This window comes from Kwoniella bestiolae, chromosome 4 (genome assembly GCF_000512585.2).
Source record: "Kwoniella bestiolae CBS 10118 chromosome 4, complete sequence".
In the NCBI taxonomy this organism is placed as follows: domain Eukaryota; kingdom Fungi; phylum Basidiomycota; class Tremellomycetes; order Tremellales; family Cryptococcaceae; genus Kwoniella; species Kwoniella bestiolae.
The window spans coordinates 1020579-1040260 of NC_089244.1; the positions used below are offsets into that span (position 1 = coordinate 1020579).

The 19682-nt window shown below is 47.4% G+C and overlaps 8 protein-coding genes and 1 non-coding gene across 9 annotated transcripts; 3 read left to right on the forward strand and 6 right to left on the reverse strand.

Annotated features, from left to right (window-relative positions):
* Nucleotides 1–1863: 1863 nt before the first annotated feature.
* On the forward strand, nt 1864–3746 carry I302_105945 (uncharacterized protein; the record flags this gene model as incomplete). The annotated part of the gene is made up of 5 exons (XM_019191696.1): nt 1864–2022; nt 2089–2209; nt 2275–3011; nt 3103–3246; nt 3318–3746. The coding sequence occupies 5 exons, from the start codon at nt 1864–1866 to the stop codon at nt 3744–3746; spliced, it is 1590 nt and encodes a 529-aa protein (XP_019046326.1).
* A 286-nt stretch (nt 3747–4032) lies between these two features.
* I302_105946 (uncharacterized protein) lies at nt 4033–5859 on the reverse strand (the record flags this gene model as incomplete). The annotated part of the gene is made up of 5 exons (XM_019191697.1): nt 4033–4330; nt 4388–4422; nt 4487–4554; nt 4628–4939; nt 5046–5859. 5 exons carry the CDS (start codon nt 5857–5859, stop codon nt 4033–4035), a joined length of 1527 nt encoding a protein of 508 aa, XP_019046327.1.
* Nucleotides 5860–6237: 378 nt separating this feature from the next.
* On the reverse strand, nt 6238–6355 carry I302_105947. The gene has a single exon (XR_002022030.2). It is a non-coding gene; the product is annotated as a 5S ribosomal RNA (ribosomal RNA).
* Nucleotides 6356–6741: 386 nt separating this feature from the next.
* Nucleotides 6742–8289, reverse strand: I302_105948 (uncharacterized protein; the record flags this gene model as incomplete). Its single annotated transcript, XM_019191698.1, has 4 exons — nt 6742–7236; nt 7291–7723; nt 7794–8004; nt 8079–8289. The coding sequence occupies 4 exons, from the start codon at nt 8287–8289 to the stop codon at nt 6742–6744; spliced, it is 1350 nt and encodes a 449-aa protein (XP_019046328.1).
* A 541-nt stretch (nt 8290–8830) lies between these two features.
* I302_105949 (uncharacterized protein) lies at nt 8831–11880 on the forward strand (the record flags this gene model as incomplete). Its single annotated transcript, XM_019191699.2, has 12 exons — nt 8831–8923; nt 9010–9026; nt 9099–9628; nt 9701–9821; nt 9927–10127; nt 10184–10473; nt 10540–10621; nt 10692–10901; nt 10967–11121; nt 11204–11418; nt 11522–11775; nt 11853–11880. The coding sequence occupies 12 exons, from the start codon at nt 8831–8833 to the stop codon at nt 11878–11880; spliced, it is 2196 nt and encodes a 731-aa protein (XP_019046329.2).
* Nucleotides 11881–12312: 432 nt separating this feature from the next.
* Nucleotides 12313–13743, reverse strand: I302_105950 (uncharacterized protein; the record flags this gene model as incomplete). The annotated part of the gene is made up of 7 exons (XM_065870171.1): nt 12313–12559; nt 12629–12759; nt 12829–12906; nt 12978–13052; nt 13116–13190; nt 13265–13445; nt 13544–13743. The coding sequence occupies 7 exons, from the start codon at nt 13741–13743 to the stop codon at nt 12313–12315; spliced, it is 987 nt and encodes a 328-aa protein (XP_065726243.1).
* A 265-nt stretch (nt 13744–14008) lies between these two features.
* I302_105951 (mitotic-spindle organizing protein 1) lies at nt 14009–14455 on the forward strand (the record flags this gene model as incomplete). The annotated part of the gene is made up of 4 exons (XM_019191701.1): nt 14009–14063; nt 14137–14169; nt 14238–14308; nt 14390–14455. 4 exons carry the CDS (start codon nt 14009–14011, stop codon nt 14453–14455), a joined length of 225 nt encoding a protein of 74 aa, XP_019046331.1.
* A 257-nt stretch (nt 14456–14712) lies between these two features.
* On the reverse strand, nt 14713–16479 carry I302_105952 (uncharacterized protein; the record flags this gene model as incomplete). Its single annotated transcript, XM_019191702.1, has 5 exons — nt 14713–14857; nt 14995–15284; nt 15406–15593; nt 15722–15898; nt 16155–16479. The coding sequence occupies 5 exons, from the start codon at nt 16477–16479 to the stop codon at nt 14713–14715; spliced, it is 1125 nt and encodes a 374-aa protein (XP_019046332.1).
* Nucleotides 16480–16929: 450 nt separating this feature from the next.
* On the reverse strand, nt 16930–19620 carry I302_105953 (uncharacterized protein; the record flags this gene model as incomplete). Its single annotated transcript, XM_019191703.1, has 5 exons — nt 16930–17349; nt 17507–17770; nt 17899–18073; nt 18174–19186; nt 19387–19620. 5 exons carry the CDS (start codon nt 19618–19620, stop codon nt 16930–16932), a joined length of 2106 nt encoding a protein of 701 aa, XP_019046333.1.
* Nucleotides 19621–19682: the final 62 nt, after the last annotated feature.

The window sequence follows — 19682 nt, forward strand, 5'->3', positions numbered from 1 at the left end:
AAGCGAGCAACCTCGGCCGCGAATAATACGATCCTATTGTTCAATTCGACTCTGCGTCCATTGTCATGTCTTGGAAAGATCATACTCCCACTATACGAATACGTCATCCGATATCAGGTCGTAAGCTTGTTCGTGAACATCGATGATACTGTCATTAGGCCATCGCAATCCTCGTGATGGAGCCCAGAGCTTCCCGGGGATTAGATCTATTGCAGGTCAGATCGAGTCTCGTTGGTCACCGCCACGCTCTAGCCCTATCTGTCTGATGAATGAGTGGAGACCGATTGAACCTCAGGGAGAATTAGAGTGGCTCTTCGTCCAACAGTCACAGACTTTCCTTCATGATCTTTCCACCCACTGAGGCGAGAAACAGGGAGTGATCCGGTCACACAAAATCTGATTCCTTTGAGCCTCGCATGAGTTGCTCCACTTTACAACGCAGGACCGTCGGGGGGACTTTACGGAGATGTGCCTCCAAAAGCCACCAACCATTCTTCAAGTGCGTAAGTCTGTCGGATTTAGCTCAATCTGAGAAGCTTCCGTGGGACGGAGAACAGGAAGGGCCGACTTCTCACCGTTCGATATGAAATCCCCCAACGGACTTATCGGCCCGAGCGACTTGTGTTGTCATATCGAAGTACGAGTATACTTCCACAGATCTGACATGACACACCCACGTACTACGAGTAGACATCCCATGGCATGTGAATACGCCACACCATAAGAATTGATCGATCACTCTGACATCGTCGTCATCTTAATCAAGGTCATAGCCGCGTTCAACCGCTTTCCCACAGATCCATAACTGTACTTCAATCGCTGATGCTATGTCGTACATGGCGTTCATATGTAGCAACGGAGATAAGAGTATCACATGTTCCGGGTTTCTCGTAGTAGTATGTATGGCATGCATTTGCGTGTGAAACGTAGATGCGACCGCGAAACCCGGAGCGTTGTCTTGATCTCACGGAACCATACTCTCAATGACGAATATCATCGTCGGACATAGGTGTGTGAAATCAAGTATGTAGCTCACGGTGTTTGCTTCATGGCGCGTCGTGATTGATTTTGCTATTGTCTCGCGAGATGAACATACTACATGGTGCGACAATCGAATTTGGGCATCGATGATGAGATTGAACAAGACGCGGGATCTCCCATATTTCCGGAAGTCAATGGATACCCCACAATATGACCTTGGACTACTAGCATGGGGTCGGGGTCATGATTATCATGAACGACAGTATATACACTCCATGTCAGCTCCGACATCCGTACTTTGCTTATGGGTCGCTTCCATGCACTCTCGACTCTTAAAATGGAGCATCACAGAATGGAAGATGCCGTGCCACATTCACCGGAAATAACACCTTTCAGATTTCAGTATGCGACGGGATCAAAAAGTTGGAAGAAGCTCGTGGATGACGCTCGATCAAAAAAGTTGAACGACGAGGATGAATAGATTTGAACTTTTGAAATTCGGGCTGCACTTTGTCATTTGTTGATCTCCAACTCATTCTTTGGCAGGTCATCTATCTGAGTAAACTGGACACGTTCACGAGCGATCAGAGAAGTATACGAAGAGACCTTAACCAGAGAAAACCATAACACAAAAAAACGTGAGTTCCTCGTCCATCTTCAGACAACACCCTTCGCGACCCCCCCCCCCCAACCCATTTTATGATGTTCATGTAATTTGCGTTTGAGCCTTTCACTACTCATTAGAAAGTAGCTTTGAAACCAATATTAGCCTAATATGTCTGATCTATCCTTCTTTTCTCTCTCTTAACGAAAGTCTGGTGATTGTGGAGGATGGGACGAGCTGACGTTCATTCCAGCTTAGACCACCGATCCGTTGCCAGCATGTCCGCTGCTCCCACAGCTGAAAATCAAAAAGAGAACTTCTTCCCCACTCTTGGGGATGTTGCTGATCGAACGGATGCTCTGAAGGGTGAGGATGGCGAGGATGAGGATAAGCAGATGCAGGAGATTGAGAGTTTGTGTATGAGGTGTCACGAGAATGTGAGTTACTATATCTTTGAACTGAAAGATCTGATGGCATTTGCTGATGGCTTGAGTGAATCACAGGGAACAACGAGATTGCTTTTAACGACGATCCCATACTTCAAGGAAATTGTGGTATCCAGTTTCAGATGTGATCATTGTGGTCATCGAGATACCGAGATCCAGAGTGCTGGTGAAATACAGCGTGAGCTAAATTATCTTTTAGGCCCCAGACCAAATGAATGAAGCTGATCACATCTTCATATATAGCTAAAGGTGTAGTGTATACCGTCCACTTGCTCACCCGAGAAGACCTTAACCGACAACTAGTCAAGTCCAACTTCGCTACTCTTTCTATCCCAGATCTCCAACTTACTATCCCACCAGGACGAGGCCAGATCAACACCGTCGAGGGTATCATCCGAGATACCATCCGAGACCTGAACATCTCTCAGCCAGTCAGGAGGGTTATGGATCCCGAGACCGGTAAAAAGATCGACGAGATGTTGAGCACAATGCGAGAATTGATAAATATGGAGGAAGATGAGGAAGATGACGGAGGTGTCGGGATCGATGATGAAGATGTCAAGAAGCCTTCTGAACATGCCGAAGGTCAAGAGCACGAAGAGAAACCTTTCAAACCCTTTTCAATGGTTCTGGACGACCCCTCTGGAAATTCATTCTTCGCATTCAACGAATCGCCTTCGGACCCTCAGTGGAATATGAGAGCGTACAGCAGGACGTTCGATCAAAATGTCACTCTTGGTCTGGTAGCTCCAAAGGATGAGAATGCTCAATCTGCTGATGGTCAGATCCAGACGAATGAGAATGGCGAGATACCTTTAGATGAGAAGCACAAATTGTCCAGTATGGAGGAATTTGAAGAGAGGAGGAAACAGGCTGGCGAAGTCTTGCCTGAGGAGGTGTTCAGTTTCCCATCTACCTGTTCTAGCTGTGGTCATCCTTTGGAAACTAGGATGCAGCAGATCAATATCCCTTATTTCAAGGTGAGTCTGACATCTTCCTCGAATATATCAGTCTACATCGTTAGGCTGTCCGTGATGGATTGAGCTGACCTGGGCTTTTCTCGTTTGCTAGGATATCATCATCATGTCTGCGAACTGCTACGCCTGTGGCTACAGGGATAACGAAGTGAAGTCTGGTGGATCGATAGCCGATAAGGGAAAGAGGATAACTCTGAAAGTCGAAGATGAGGAGGATCTCACCCGAGATATGCTCAAGGTGAGTTCGAAATTCACATAAAAATATTGTCCTTACATAGATCCCAGCTAACCATCTAATTCATGGCTCAGTCCGACACAGCAGGTCTTGAGATCCCCGAGATTGACCTCCACCTCCAACCAGGTACTTTAGGAGGACGATTCACCACCCTCGAAGGGCTATTGAACGAGATTTACGAAGAACTATCTACCAAAGTCTTCAGGACAGGTGATTCCCTAACCTCGGGAATTGGACAGATAAACAACGAAGGTCAGAAGGGTGAAAGGAAATTCGAGACTTTCCTTAGAGGTTTGAAAGATTGTATATCCGTTACTCGACCTTACACCTTGATCCTCGACGATCCCGTGTCCAACTCGTATTTGCAGAATCTCTACGCACCCGATGCGGATCCCAATATGACGATTGAGGAGTACGAGAGGACGTTTGAGCAGAACGATGATTTGGGGTTGAATGATATGGTCTTGGAAGGGTATGATAAGGAAGCGGAGGGTACTGCTTAGGCATTCATGACACTTGCAGCTTCATGATGCAGAGGGATTTGAGATTGACAGTGGTGGATGTTGTTGTAGATTCATAGACGAGTAGATCTCACTATACAATGTAGAGGAAGGTAGACATCATAATCATTCTTTGTACATTTTAGCACAAATGCATCTGACAAAGACATTGTATCGATACTCGGATCGCTCTTTCCAAATCGCACATCAGAAACGCCAAGCTCATACTTGTTGTTTCTCATTCCGATCCATCAAATTATGTCGTCCACTTCTCCTCCAAAGTCCTTCCTTATGCGCCTTCAGCCAAAGTATACCCAGCAACAGTCAACAACCCCGACAACGTGACTTTCGCAATCGACACGACCTGCTCGAAATCGTAATTATCCCTCTGAGAGAGATCACCCGAATTATGATAAAATGGATCGGCGATCCAACCGTTCCTCTCGAACACTTGAGTAGCTGGGAACCCGTATGAAACGAAGGATTGATGGTCGGAACAACAGGCTGCCGTTTTGCCTACTACCAATTCGGGGGAGTAGATTTGGGAGAGGTTACCTATTAACCATGATGCTTCGGGGAGATGGATTCTGCGGTGTGTGCGGATCAGTAACCACATTGACGTGTATTTCGGATGCGGTACTTACGATTCTGGTAGGCCGATCTGGAGAGGTTCTCCGGGCTGGGCACAGATAGAGTAAATTAGCCACTGATTATCTTACAAAGTGTGAGATATCGTCACTCACAGCGTGATAAGCCAACATGTCAGCTTGGACTTGCAGGAGGATAGTAGTATTCTTCTCGTGAAGGTGTTCTATCGGGAGGACAAATCAGATTAGCTATATGAACGAATCTGAGTGTTCCACTGAGAGTAGAAGTATACTCACCCGCATAAGCATGACTGCCCAACAGACCCTGCTCCTCCCCAGCGAAGAAAGCCAGTACGACCTGCTTCTTGAACTTGACCCCCTGAGTACCGATAGCATGAGCGACACCTAGCAGATGACCTGTTCCCGATCCATCGTCGTCTCCTCCTGGAGCACGGGTCGAGCCGAATGATCCTCTTGAATCATAGTGGGCAGATAAGATTACGTGCTCGGTGGAGTTGAGCGAAGATGGATAATGGCAGATGACGTTTGGTGAGAACCCTTCGATGAATGTGTGGAGGGTACAGTTCGCTCCTGTTGCTTCTACCTTGTCTATGTGTGCCAATCATAACGATCAGTCAACTGGTCTCGAGGGTAGACGTGCAGCATGCCTATATCGAGGGGGAGAGGGTGGAGGCATATAAAATTAATGACCCACCTTTGATCCAATGAGCAGCCTTAATAGCTCCAGGTGTGAAGCTATGCCTGGACACAATCCCGCTGGGAGCTTCACCGGTCAACCATCGCACATCCCGTCTAATTTGGTTGAGCTCAATACCGTCCGAAACGATCTTATCTACCTCAGGAGAGAATCTAAGATGTTTGGTCACGTTTGCCAAGTATCTGGCGAATTGCGATGGCACTGGCTCCCAGCCGTTGGCGAGAGCTGGAAGAGGTTTGGAAGGCAGGGCAACAGGTACGAGATGGGATGGGAGGAACGTATCGATCATTGGGAGATATGATTCAGGGACGTGGAGGAGGAGCGAAGTGGGCGATTGGTGTAGGAGTCGAATGGGTTGAGAATGGCTTGATGATCTGGTAGACGACAAGACCTGTTGGGCTGAGTCGTCAGAAGAGAGGAGAGCAAACTCTCTTGATACTTCTGAGATCGTCGTCCAGGCATCTTCGGAGTTTTGAAGTGATAGAACTTCTTGATCTACACCAGCTTGTCCGACCCATACAATCCTACTCCCATCATTTCCGTTCTCAAAGTTTAGTGGAACGAGTGATCCAGCACTGAGTCCATCTAAAGCTGATTCGCCAGTCAAGCATTCTTGGGTTGGTAGGTAGATGTGGTCTTGAGTCGAAGCTTGTCCACCGTATGTACCGTAGTACGAGGTTTTAAGGCATTCGGCAAGTCCGCTGGATGGGGCGGTTGAGGTGACGAGCAGTGTGCTGGGCGTTGAGGGGGAGGGGACAACGCTGGCTGAAGCTGATCCCAGAACAGCTAGTAGCGCAAATAGGGAGGACATGTTTGCTGGTATCCACAAGATTGCCGTAGAGGAGATGATAGTGATGGTCAGGTAGGGATGAATTAGTTAGTGAGGTGGTGAGAGGTGATGTGATATGGTGGGATCCATGCGCAACGACTGCAGGTTATGGAACGCGTCGGTTATGAGTCATCGGAGGATACCGATCGAATCAATTTCACCTTTGCTGCTGTTATAGCAGTTACCATCAAAAGCACACACCCCCTCCTTTTTGTTAGTCCCCGTCAATCAATCCTACGCAGATCACCAATTCCATCCTTTGAATATGCAAAAAGCGAATAAATTCCAACAATTTATCATCTTCTTTAAATCGTTGTTTTCCAGCTGTTGAGAGAAACCGATCATCAAGAAACAAAAACAAAAACAACAGCACCCGGGATTCCCAAGTGGTCCCCCACCTTGGTACTAACCGAGCGATACCCAGGATGGCTTCGCAGAGCGGACGGGATGCGGCATTTTCTAGGTTCTATGGCCGTTGATGAAGATGTGGCCTTTCGCAACATACATGTATTCTAACTCAAAGCAGAAAAACACCTGCGCACGGACTTTTCGATGACATCTCGTGCTTGGGTCTGATAGTTCTGATGATCTGTGAGTGTATGTCTGAGGGTAGGTTCCGGGAAAACAGGGCTATGGATAATACCGAACCAAAATCTGAACTATCAAACTCGGATATCGGTTGTATGAGGTTATGAGATTGACACGGTATACCACCGACAGCTCTTCAAAAGTTAAAGAAAAGTGCCCCGATGTTTCCATCGAGTATGTCTGGCCATTACCTTTCTGAGTGTTCGACACAGGGATCGCAATATCCTGAGAAGTGAGGTATACATGCGCATGACTATCTTACCGAATCACAGCCAATCACACTTTCCAATTCCCCTTTCTCTTCCTCTGAATGAACGTTCCACATCCCATCACGACCGACCCACAAATACAAACAGACCCCGCCCAGATTGTAGGCGCGTAGAACCCATATCGATCCAACAGAGCACCTTGAATAGGGGTACCAGTCAACCCCGCCAGCGAGAATATCATCATACCATAGCCTGATCGACTTCCAAACTGGCCCGGGTTCTTAGCGAAAGCCAAAAGAGAAGGGACCATCAATGAGACGTAGGCGCCAGAGAAGAAACCATATAGTATCGCCACGACGATCGTACCTCCTATTGAGCCCGCTCCGAATATCGTAAATGCCATTGCGCCGGTGATGAGTGAGCAGAAAGTGACCATGTTCAGGGAACCGATGTGGTCGGCAAGGTGGTTGGGGATGATACGGCCGAAGATCGAGGCGGTATTCAGGATGGCTAGGGTGTACTGAGTGAGGTTTTCCGGTAGACCATGTTCTTCGCCGTATACCTATTATGCCATATCAGCTCATGCAAAGTGAGTTTTTTACAGTATGCCGCTTACTTGAAGATAGTAGATAGGAAAGAATTGACCCCAAGTAACAAGGAAGAAACCAGCCACGACTAGACAATACGGTAGATCCGAGAAGATGTCTTTTAGGGAAGGTTTGTCATTACCATGTCCTTTAGGCGGTACTCTGGTCTTGAAGCATAGGTTGGCGGTTATCAGACACCCCAGCAACAGATATCCAGTATATTGAACGGCTTTTTCAAACCCATGTGATTTGATCAATCGATTCAACATGATAGGTAAGATGATGGCGCCGGTCGAAGATCCCGAGACTGCGATTCCCATAGCCAACGCTCGTCTCCTCATGAAGTATTGCGACATGATGGAGAATGCAGGTAGGAGGATTATACCGATTCCAATGCCTAGGCCTAAAGCTTGAGCTAAGATCGTTTGCCAGAATTCTTTGCAGAGGGAAGTCATGAATATGCTATGTTGGGCATAAGGTCACCATTAACACTGAACACACTTTTGTCCGCGAAAGGGAGGAGCCGACCTACCAAACGACATAAATTATGGTTCCTGTGAACATCATGTGATAGAAATACCCTTTGTCGTAAAGGGGACCAGTGATTGCTCCAGTAGCGAAAAGGAAGAACAGCTGCACGGACCCAACCCACGAGATGTCGGATGCGGAAACGTCGGGATACTTGATAATGTAGTATGATTGGAAGATACCGAACGAGTTGGCAATACCGAATGTTGCGAACGCTACGCCGCATATCATGATCAGCATTGATGATACCATGTGATACGATGGATTGAAGCGATCTTCAAGAGCTCACTGGTTAACCAACTTCCCAAAACACATAACCATGCTCTCAAACCCCCATCTGGAATATCCGGTACGGCAGTTTTGGTAGGAGCTTTCTCAATGTCTGGGGACACTTCGCCAGTACGATAGTCGTCAGACGCTGTCGAAGAAGTCGGTTCTGACCTGGGAGCATGGGTGGGATCGGTGGGACGATTGCCACTGTCGGTAATGGTTTGATTCATGATTCTTAAGAGACCTTTTGTGAGATTTATTAATCTCGAAAGTGAATCTACCGGTGAGCTTTTCAGTGACCAGTTGATTACGGATATGTGATAAGATTGTACTCTTGCAGTGCATACCTTTTCAGCATTGTCTGTCGCTGTCGCCCTTTATATACCTTAATCAGATTACAGACTTGAACGATGTTCTCTACCATAATTTGGGTGCCACCGCACTGACCCGGTGGATTGGACGGACTGACCCGCGGGCCATTCCGTGAGAACAACAATCCCTCCACCACCAACGGTCATGTATTCGAGTACACAGTATCCCTTGCTCTTACCAACCCTCGTACTCGTCCTCATTTCGAGCATTGCATTCCGATACACTTTACCTGACTGAAATGCCCGATGGAAATGCCCGATGGACATGCTTGAAACAGGCTGACCATCGGATCTTACCATATTCCAACCCTCCTTGCCACTCCCACAAGTCAACTCGACAAGAATTCAAATTCTTCAACATCTGGCACCAAAGAGATATAACCATCTCGATCGTCTCGCAATGAACACCCCATCACAGAGCGGCTCATCTGTACATCCGAGGAAGGAGGACGAAGAAGGAGGAAGTAAGAAGATCAAGAGACCACGTGCGAAAGTGAGTATTTCTTGTCCTCCAACCCTCATAGTCCAAATGTACGTTGACTGATCTATCCTTGTGATCCTCGAATCCACATCATCCAGCTCACCTGCCTTAATTGGTGAGTGTGTCTATTTAGTCCACATGGAGCACGAGTAAACGTTTCTTATACATATATGATGTTCGACTTCAGCAAAAGGCGAAAAACCAAATGCGACAAGACCCATCCCTGCTCGTCGTGCGTCACTCGAGGTGAAGGTGACGCATGTGCGTATGAAGAGGGCTATGAGCCCATCACCGAGTCTTTTAATACCACTGCCGGGTATAAAGAGTGCAAAGCCATTCAAGACAGGCTAGATAGGATCGAACGTGCTATCAGCTCTACCAAATCACCTCCGACACCTTCACGCAATGGACGGACGACGGCGCCGGCAGCTACTCAGGAGAGAGCTCATGGAGTTCTGGTCTCATCAAGGCACAAGTTGAATAATGGCCCCTCGCCAATGTTTCAGAGCCCCTCTATTCACCCTACACACGACAATTCCAATGCGCCCGGGGGTAGGGCGGGCACTCAATCATGGCCTAGCATCATACTCGACGCACCACCTATCAGAAGATCAGCAAGGTGGAACAACGTGATGAGCCTCGCATTTGAGGCTTTGCCGAGGCAGGGACAGATGGAGTTTATAATAGATCATTACTTCTCGAAGATACAGCTTCTAGGTAGGTGCTAACAGTCCCTCCCGCGTGGTAGATGAACTAAAGTGCAATTTGCTGATTCTCATATAAGTATAGGCTTACACATCATCGAAGGTGTCTTCAGGACTGAGATGTCGCAATTCTTTTCGTTGAGGTCACTAAATCTCCATTTCTCGATTGATCCCGCTTGGTTAGCTCAGCTTATAGGTATATTGTGGTGAGTCCTGTTCCGATCATACAAGATACAATTTACGATAGACAAGACCATTCGTCCAGTCGTGAAGTGTCCACTGACATGAAGATGATCTCCCACTCAATACAGGGTGACATGTCACTATCTGGCGGAGAACGAAGAAATTCTACAATCACCCACTGCAAGCAGCCTTGGATTGTCCAAACCTACAATCATCAATCTCGCCACCGGATTATACGATGCTCTGGAGATGGCCTTGACTTGCTCAAGTTGGCTGTTCAAGCCTCAAATTCGAATATTACAAACTATGCTCGTATGTATCTACCTCAAGTAAGTTGTTCCTGCCTCTCTTCCGTTCCGTGTACCTGTGATTAACTTCAAAGCAGTATGCAAGGATGTTTCCATACTGGGCAGTTGTACGGCCCACCACCCGATTGGACCTGCTGTCTATGGTTCGACATAGCGGTGGGGATCTGTAAAGGTTTGGAACTTCATTTGGATCCCACCATCCAGGATATCGCCAAGATGAATGATCCGGCTCTACCACCCTCGAAGCCTGTATACAGCGTTCAAGTTATCCGAAGGGCTTTTCACGATTTACTCCTGTTCGACACGTATACTATCGTAAATTCCACGGACGTGTCGAGGAACCTATTCCCTTATTCGTTTCCTGACGGTGAGCTGTAATTGTACATCGATTCCACAACGCGGTGGTGCCCTGACTGACGAAGTGAGAATACAGAATCGGTCTTGACCCCTCCTCCAAGCAATTATACGGAAGAAGCGCTTATCTCGGAAGGAGAATCATCCCCACGATCAGAAAAGTGAGTAGCCCCCTCGCGCTGACCATTTTTGGATACTGAGATTAACGTATGATTCGTCTTGTGTCTGTAGAACATCATTCATTTGGACATTACACCAAAACCTCATCTCACAAGAGTGGCGTAGAATCGTGTCCCTGTTAGAGAATATCGATCAAGTACCCTATTCTGCAATAATGGAACGAAGCCGAATCCTCCGAGATGCATTTACCGATTTCCTAGCTCTCAAAGCGGAGAGCGAGTTGAGTCGAGATGAAACGGATGCATTTGCTTTGACTTACAGGTGAGATCCACTCTGTCCAGAGACAGGATAGCTGGAAGACAAGCTAAATACACCTGTGGGTACAGCTCATACCAACAACGTTTTTTGAGGTTGCACCGACCCTTCTTCATTCGTGGATATCGCGATTCACAATATGACTATTCCAAAACCACCGTCGTGAATGTTGCTAGGCAGATCGCCAAGACTCATAGAAGATTATTGCATGAAAGTTCGAATCATTGTCGGTACCTTCACCCTTGACATCACGATTACTGTCCCTCTTGAATTAGAGCCCGCTGATCCTTTTCTGTGAATTTCCTTAGCAATGGTGAAAAGTGCCGTCTTCATATTCCAACATCACATCACAGCTTTGCCCATCCTCCTGCTCAATGCGCTGTACGATACCTCTTCGGCCTCGCAGATGAGGCAGGAGTTGGTGGAGTCCTCTGAAGCGTTCATCAGATCTTTCCAATCTGGGTTCCAGCTGCATGTTCGTATTGCCGCTAAAGGCGTTTGTATAGCGAATGAAATGATCAGAGTAAGTCTGAGGTACCTCCCTACCATTCCTCTGACCTAGCCTCAGTGCAGATGTGATAAGCCAAGATCCGAAATCTAATGGGAGAAGTGGCTTTGTGATGCAGGTAATTGATAATCCTCCTAAAACGAATTCGAGGAATATAGAAGAGATCCTTCGATCAGTCAATATCAATTCCAAAGCGAATGAAGCCAGACTTATGGAAACGGCCGTCAACCTTCCAACGACCTTCCAACCTAATAACAACAACGCAAGTGACGTACAGCCATATCAAGCGGGCATGACTTTGACGTCGACCACAATGGGATCGGGTCAACAGACTTTGGTTTCTGATGCGGAGCAGAACTGGTGGGATCTTGAGTGAGTAATCCATTTTCCCAAGATCCTCCCGATGATAACGGTATTGAACTTATGATGTGATATTGTCCTTTGTCCAGCTGGACCATGTTTCTTCGTGATATCTGATTCACACTCGATACGACCATGCCTTATCGGTCTTCCGATGGGATAGCTAGTTATGCGGGAGACAACATTCACGCCTGTAGCCCCGTGCCAAAACGTTTTGTCGACGCAAAATGACGAGTCAACTGAAAGCTATCCAACGGCCAGGGTTTATTTTCGGATCAACCATGGTGTATACGAAGTCAAGAGGCACTATCCACGAGGGAAGAATCGAGACGCCATGGAAATTCAGTAAACTAGATAAGGCAATTGACATCACATAAGTTACGATGTATACAATGCATGTACTTCTACTGATGTATCGTCATCGTATCTTGATATCTTCTTCTTCCTCATAAGCGAAGCATCAGCAATACCGACTTCTCCTTTACCCACTTATATTCCCCCAATCTGATCGATTCAAGCGTTACCACGTCAAATACGTTCAACGCACTCCTACAGCTCATCCCTCCAATACTGCTTTCCCGCCCTTTCCTCCTTCCACTCGTCCCGCTCTTCGTCATGCTCCTTCCTCAATCCCAATTTACCCACTGGATCCTCCTTGGCGGTCTCTGAGCGATAATACATCCTTGTTTCGTCATGCGACAGAGTGATCGGTCGAGGAGGGGGTCGTCGGAGATGTTCCCACTCTTCGTCGTCGTCTGATTTCTTGGGAGTTGCGAGGGTAGTTCGAGGTGGGTATCTACCAGATAAAGAAGGTGCATCAGTTTGGATCGAGAGGACCGGAAGGGGTAAGTATGCGAACACTCACATGATTCCCTCCGAGGGACAATTGGATTTCCTATCAAACGAGCTTGCAGCTTCGAATGACCCGGACTGGAATGGCCCTCTAACGTTCAATGGCCAGAGGACGGATGACAAGGTAGAATTATCGCATTGTACCTGTCAAAGGGATCAGATCAGCTGGCGATTACCCAAGAGTAGAAAGGCAGCTGATGGACTTGAACTGACGATAGGTTTGTAGGATCCCGTTGATAATGCGTTTGTCAACTCTCGCAGTGAGTAGGTAGTATCGTCGGACGGTGTTATCTAATCGTAAAGGAGCAGTATGTATTAGCTCAGCTACGGACGTATACGTCGAGAAATGTCGAGGTACGCACATCCGCATCAGAAAGTAGGTGGGCAGTCGTAAAGGTTTTCTGTAATTTACTAAGCGTGATGAAGAATTCTGCAACCTGTACAATACGTTCAAATCAGTTCATTCCATCTTTTCATAGTTTGGGTATGTAGCGACTCACTCCAGCCCCAGCCCCAGCTTTCTTCTTCTGACACTTCGCATCAAACGTCGATACAAACCTTCCAGCAGTATTCCACTATTCTCATTGATCCACATCAGCTCTGCTGCTTACTACGTTACGTACGAATCAGCTGAAAGACGGAAACTCACCGTCCTTTCCCAGACTTCCTCTACACCTTCTCCGACCTCGCTCTGTGCCCACTCGCCTTCTGCGTCGTTGTACCCCTTTTCACCGCCGAATAAGGGCGATTTGAGGCAGTAGGAACCTATTTGTTCGTGTGTGTAGGTTGGAGCGTATGATGTCGAGTTGTGGGTTTTTTGGGACGTGCAGCTGTCGATATTGTGGACCATCATCAGTTGGACTTGACCGTGTCATGTATGCCAGAGCTATATCAGAGGTCGCGAGAGTATGCGAGGGACGATACTCACTCCAACACTTCCAATCCGTCTATCCCCCATGATCCATAGTCACCCCCTGTGTCAGGTTCGAAACGTTGTCTAAATACGAACAATCCTCCAGGGGAAGGGACGGAGCAAGGGTCGGAACCGCTGGAGGAGCACGATAGCTCCTGTGCACTAGTGAGTAGAAGCAGGGGAGGGAGCAGAAGAAGCTGAGGTATTCGAAGCATTGTGTATGAGGCCTGTTGATTCGAAGAATAAACGTTGCAATTTAGGTGATATATAGGCTTTCAAGGTGGACGTGTAAAGTGGATCGTACTGCTCGTATGGTGAAGCGCATTATGTAGTTGGTTTGACCGACGGTGATCACCGCACAGACCCAGTCACGTCGACATTTCGCAGACCTAGGAGGAAGGTTGTATCATGATTGATATGTTGTAGTCTATATACACTTCCGTGTATGCATCGTGAAACCCACTTCATCTATCTGCAACAATGTCCTCAGCTCAGGACGAAGCAAGAATACAAAATGCCAGGGAGACTATAGATTGTAAGTAGACGAAGCAGCTCGGGATAGCGGAGAGAGCTAACCATGGTTGATATCCGTCTTCCTCCACAAATAGCCTTGCACGACCTCTCACAGCTACTACAAACTGGTAAATACGACTCTGCAGTCGATGCTCATAGGTGACACCCCAGCTGATTCACACATACGTTTTGTTAGGACTCGATAAGAACACTCTTTCGATATGCGTGGGAATGATCGAACAGGGTGCGAATCCCGATACATTAGCTGTGAGTATCGTAATGGTCTCTCATCGCACCTTACTATCAGCAGATTATGGCTGATTAGTGTTGCTCTCTTCGAATTAATAGGCCGTCATCAAAGAATTGAGGAGGGAGAAGGAACTTCTCAAAGCTCAGAAAGCGGATCAACCGTGAAATGGGCGAGTAACATATACCAGCGAGAGCGGGTGATGGACCCTGTAGATATGTAAATCTTAGTTGTATACTATCTGAATGTACATGTACCATAGTCTGTGAACAAGTGAAGAAGAGAGAGCAACAAGACTAAGATCTGCATGCAGCGTACAGCGATACATTGTGTTTCTATATATTCCTTCATTTCATCTCAGGACTGAAACATTTTGGATATTTGAGATACACAAGGCAGAATTTGACTTCTGGGATATATCTAACTAATCCCTCTTCATGGCTCCGCCCCCTACGGCAAGTGTCAAAGTGGATGGCAATTTCGTCTCACCAACGGTGTACAGTAGACCGATTGATCCTACTGCAACAGCGACGAGAAGGACGGTGGAGAAGATGAGGATGATGAATGGCCTGTTGGTTCAGAACGACACAAATTGTCAGCGAAGAGGGCGATATCCAAAGGTTGATACCATAGAAGCGGAACATCAAGTATATCTCATATCTGTCGATACCTCACAGTGCAGGTCAGATGAAACAAACCAACTCACGTAGAATAATCATCCTTCTGACACTCGACTCCAGCATATCCATCCCGGCACTTACATCCCCAACATTCACCTTTATCGGTCTTCCCCTTCAACGCGCAGATACCCCGCCCATTACATGAAGTGGACTCTGAGCAGGTGTCGTTGGAGGTGTAACATGCTTCTGCGAGGTCGGTGCCGGTCTTGGCTCGGGATTGCAGGGTGATGGGTGATGATCTGGAGGTGAGGTGGGTGAATGAGGAAGTGGAAGGTCGGATGATGAGGAGGAGAGGTGGGGAGGATGGTTGGGTCATCTGTGGGGGAGTACATGATTAGCATGGGCTGGTCACACCATGAAGCATAAATCGCAAAAATATCAATGGAGATGAGAATATGGTGAGAGTAGAATTGGGCCTGTCGGATGATGAAACTCACAGACTCAAGACCCGCCTTGACACCCAATCTACCATTCTCCCATACCTCCTCGCCTTTCCTGACGTCCTTCAAACCAGAGATAGTAATTGCTTCCCAAGGGTATGAGCCGTGGTTCTTGTTGATCCAAGGGATCGAATCGGCCAGAGCGGTAAGGCAGGAGAGCTCATGACCGAGGATCGAAGCAGCTTCTGCGAACGTGACAAGGAAGCAGAGATGTCAGTCATACAATCAGGTAGTAAGAAAGGGGAAAAAAATGACATCCATTCATTCTGGAGTATGATGCTGGGTAGACTGGGAAAAAGAGAGAAACACTCACTCGTTCCTGCCATCTCAAATACATCTTTGAACCCCTTAACCACATCTGGCATCTCATTCATGATATTATCGATGAGGTTTTTGGCCTGTTGCATATATGGGGAGAGTAATCTGGTAGTGGTGGAATCGTCATTGAGGTAGAAAGAGGGTTGTTGGGATAGAGTGGTAGGCAAGACGTCTGGAGTGAGACCATGCGTCAGTCAAACGAATCATCATACCACCATCGTGATGTAGATACTCAAAGAGAGGAAGAGATAGAGAGAGGGAGAGAGGGAGAGAGGGAGAGAGGGAGAGAGGGAGAGAGGGAGAGAGGGAGAGAGGGAGAGAGGGAGAGAGGAGAGAGGAGAGAGGGAGAGAGGGAGAGAGGGAGAGGGAGAGAGGGAGAGAGGGAGAGAGGGAGAGAGGGAGGCACGTTCAGAGAGAGAGATACTCACCCTGAGCATCAACACCCCCATCAATAACCACCACCCTCGCCTTCTCACCCTCGTTCGTCCCTTCCCAAAGACTCATCAAATGCGACCACAACCCCTCATCCTGCGGAATCTCATCGAAATCATCCAGCGGTTCGCCGAGATGGTGCGATAGGACTGCTTTGGCCTGATCTGCCGAGAGGGTAGGGATGGACAGGGAGGCGTCTTGGTGCGATGCTGGGGTGGGGTAGAGGTAGATTTGGAGGGGTTGTTGGGATTGCGATTGGGATTTGGCGAGTGTGAATGGAAGGGCGGCGAGTGAGATTGATAACAAAGAGGTGAGACGCATCTTTGTGTGTGTGTTTGTCACTCTCTTATATCCACGAGAGGATATGTATGTATATGTTGATGCGGATGGAAGTGAGAAAACGGAGAGTATGAATAGTAAGATGAAAGAGATGAAGTGGAAATCAAGTGGTGACGAGATGCAACGAATGATCGGTCACCGGCGCAAAGGCTCATTCAGTCGGCTCAGTGGCGCATCTCACTCAATGAATATATATATATATACCCCAGCCTATCTTAGAATTTATAACATCGGTGCGTCCATGCAAGCGTCTGTCAGCGGACGCTACAAGCATGCAGATCAAAGAGGGAAAGAGAAAGAAACGTAGATGCATAATGTAATATGTGTTTCACCGCTGATACAAAGGCAGAAAATGCTAAACTATGGAAAGTAACGAACGAAAAGTCTCACATCCCAACCACTGATGTTCGTTCTAAATGCATCACCGCTCCATCACCCTTCTATTGTTCCTTTCCCCTCTGCGCTTGCTTCGGTACCAGCAACATCCTCCACTCTCACTTCAGGTATACTCTGCTCCTGCACTATACCAGCCCCTTCACTCATAACCTGATCGACCTGATCTTGTTCAACCTTGATCCTCTTGCTCTCTGAGCCCGATCCCGCCCCCTCGTCTGCTCCCGTACCTTCTTTCACCTCCAGTTCCCCAGTTTCATCTTCAGCCTTCCTCTTAACGTTCATCTGAGGTGATAGACCCTCCTTGTTCTCAGACTTGACCTGCACCTGTGCTGGTGCTTGCTCAGAAGGTTGAGGTGTCAGTCTGGGACTACCACTCGTGCTTCTCTTGTTCGGGTCGGAACCCTTCAGTCGACGGAGGGCTGATAATTGTTCGGCTCGACATGTTGCGTGGTATATCTACAACGACACGGTATGATGTCAGTATCAATCTGTCAAATTGCGGTCATTGGTGACATATACCAAAATAGATACATCGAAAGATCGCATTATGCATGTATGCAGAATCATGAAGCACAGCGGCAATGAGGCGAAAAGTAACGAAGACGCAACTCACAGTACCATTAATATTCAACGCATTCTTCCAAACCCACTCCTCCTCATCCTGCGACCACTCCTTCACAAACGCCTCTTTACAAACCGGACATACTGTATTGGTCTTGGTACTTGGGCTGGGCACTTTGATCCATTTCTCTCTTAATTGCTGTAATCTCTCCGCTGAGATTGTTGTGGAAGCTGAGCTTTTCCCAGGTGAGTTGGTGGCGGGATTGGTAGATGGGCCTGCCTCGGCTGATTGGGAGTAGGTATCGTTGATCCATTCCTACACATATCCGAACACATCAGCTATCATCCCTTCTTGTCTGTCATCCCTTCTTACGAAGTGCAGGTCAAGTCATATGCCAAGTTGGGTAGTGATAGGAGATGTTTTACACAAGAAGCATAACCCACCTCTGCTCTAGGTAACCACCGTCTATGAGATCCCCGCCCTGCGGACTCTCGTTCCTTCCTATTTCGTCGGAAATGCCAGTCCATGTGAGATTGGAACTTGTCATCGTCACTTGCGAATCGCATTCCACACTGTTTACATCTTTGCGGTAGATGATCGAACGAAAGGGTGTGAGGGCTGTGCGACAATCATACTTTCTATGTCAGCCATGAACCTCACGAACAAAATTTGTACCCGAAGCGGGTGGGATCTTTCAGAGATATGAAAATCGACTCACGCATTCAGGTCGATATTCCTCAAAGAGATATTCAACCCCAGTACCATATCTTCATAAGCTTCCAGACCAGATTTCTTTCCTTGTTTTTGGCCTTGCGATAACGTAGGAGTAAGAGGTTGAGCTTGCGGTTCAGGTGTTCTCGATTGACCTTGGCCTTGGCCCACCACACCGGATTGGTTCAGGCTGTTCAAGATCTTACTTACGTCGATGGGTAAATTAGCCAATGACGGAATTTGCACAGCCGGATTAGCGATGGGTAATGGTGTAGTCGAACCTGCCATATGTGATGGAAGGGGCGTATGTAGGTTCGCCTGAGGTGTAGGAGTAGGTACGAAGGGCGGTCTGGCTACTTGCGGTGGTGGGACTGGAGGTAATCTGTTAGGTTGAGGTGGGTAGGAAGAAGGGACATTCCAATTGGGCGTTATATTCCCAGCGACGGGAACCGGAGCAGGTGAGAAGGCTTGTTGAGGTTGTGGTTTCGGTGGTGGTGGGGGTTGTTGACCATTTATTAGATTGACTTGATCCATTATCTGCGCGAGTTCCTGAGGAGGTACTGTGGTAGAATTTAATAAATTCAATATCCCAGTCAAGGCGTTGACCTGTTGTCCGGTAGCCATATCCCAGGCTTTCGAAGCTGCCTCTCTCTGTTTCTTATCTAATGCACCTTGAACAGTATTCTTCACTTGTCGTAATGTCACCACAGGGGGTATACCATTACCATTCATCATCCCGTTACCAGTTTTGTTGCTAGAATATGAAGACCCGAAAATATCCCTCTCGATCTGCTCTCTCACGCCTGCACCGTACAATTCTGTTCTGTTGGGTCCACCAGTCCGCCAGAGGTTGATCATCTCTTCCATTTTCGCTTTGGTCACTCCGTCTACTTCGCGATATGTGCGCAGGTAGAGTCGAGGGATGATGGGAGGTAAGAGGTGGGTGGTGTATGGTGGTCCGATGTTTTTCGAGATCGAATCGATTAGGTATAGAAGCGGTAATTTTTGGGTTGGTAGTGCCTAAATATCATGGATTATCAATAATCAGTATCGTCCAAAGATCTCGTAAGTCATGATCGTCTGTGATAAAATCTATCGCTTCGTTTCGCCTCTTTCTGCCTTCCCCTTGAATGAAATGTTACGAGCGGAAAACAACGACATCCACCATATCGTTCTGTTACATGTTATTTCATACTTGAGATGGTATAAGATGGACCTACCCTCAGCGTCGCTTCTTCAATCTCCTGTACGACGACATTCATCCCCTCCCAATTGTTCTGATCGCGTTGAGCCCCAGCCATCATCGACAGATCTTGAATTATAGGACGTGAATTGAAGGTAAGTTGTCTCAATCGATCTGCATAATACGCTCGGAACGGATCATGAGGTGCGGGAGGGGGTGGGGGGTAATACCCTCCTTGTTGGGGATAAGGAGCATAAGTTTGATATGACATTATGAACGTTTAGTGTACCAGTGTCACGTAGGAAAGAAAGGGAAGGGAAGGTAGGGAATGAG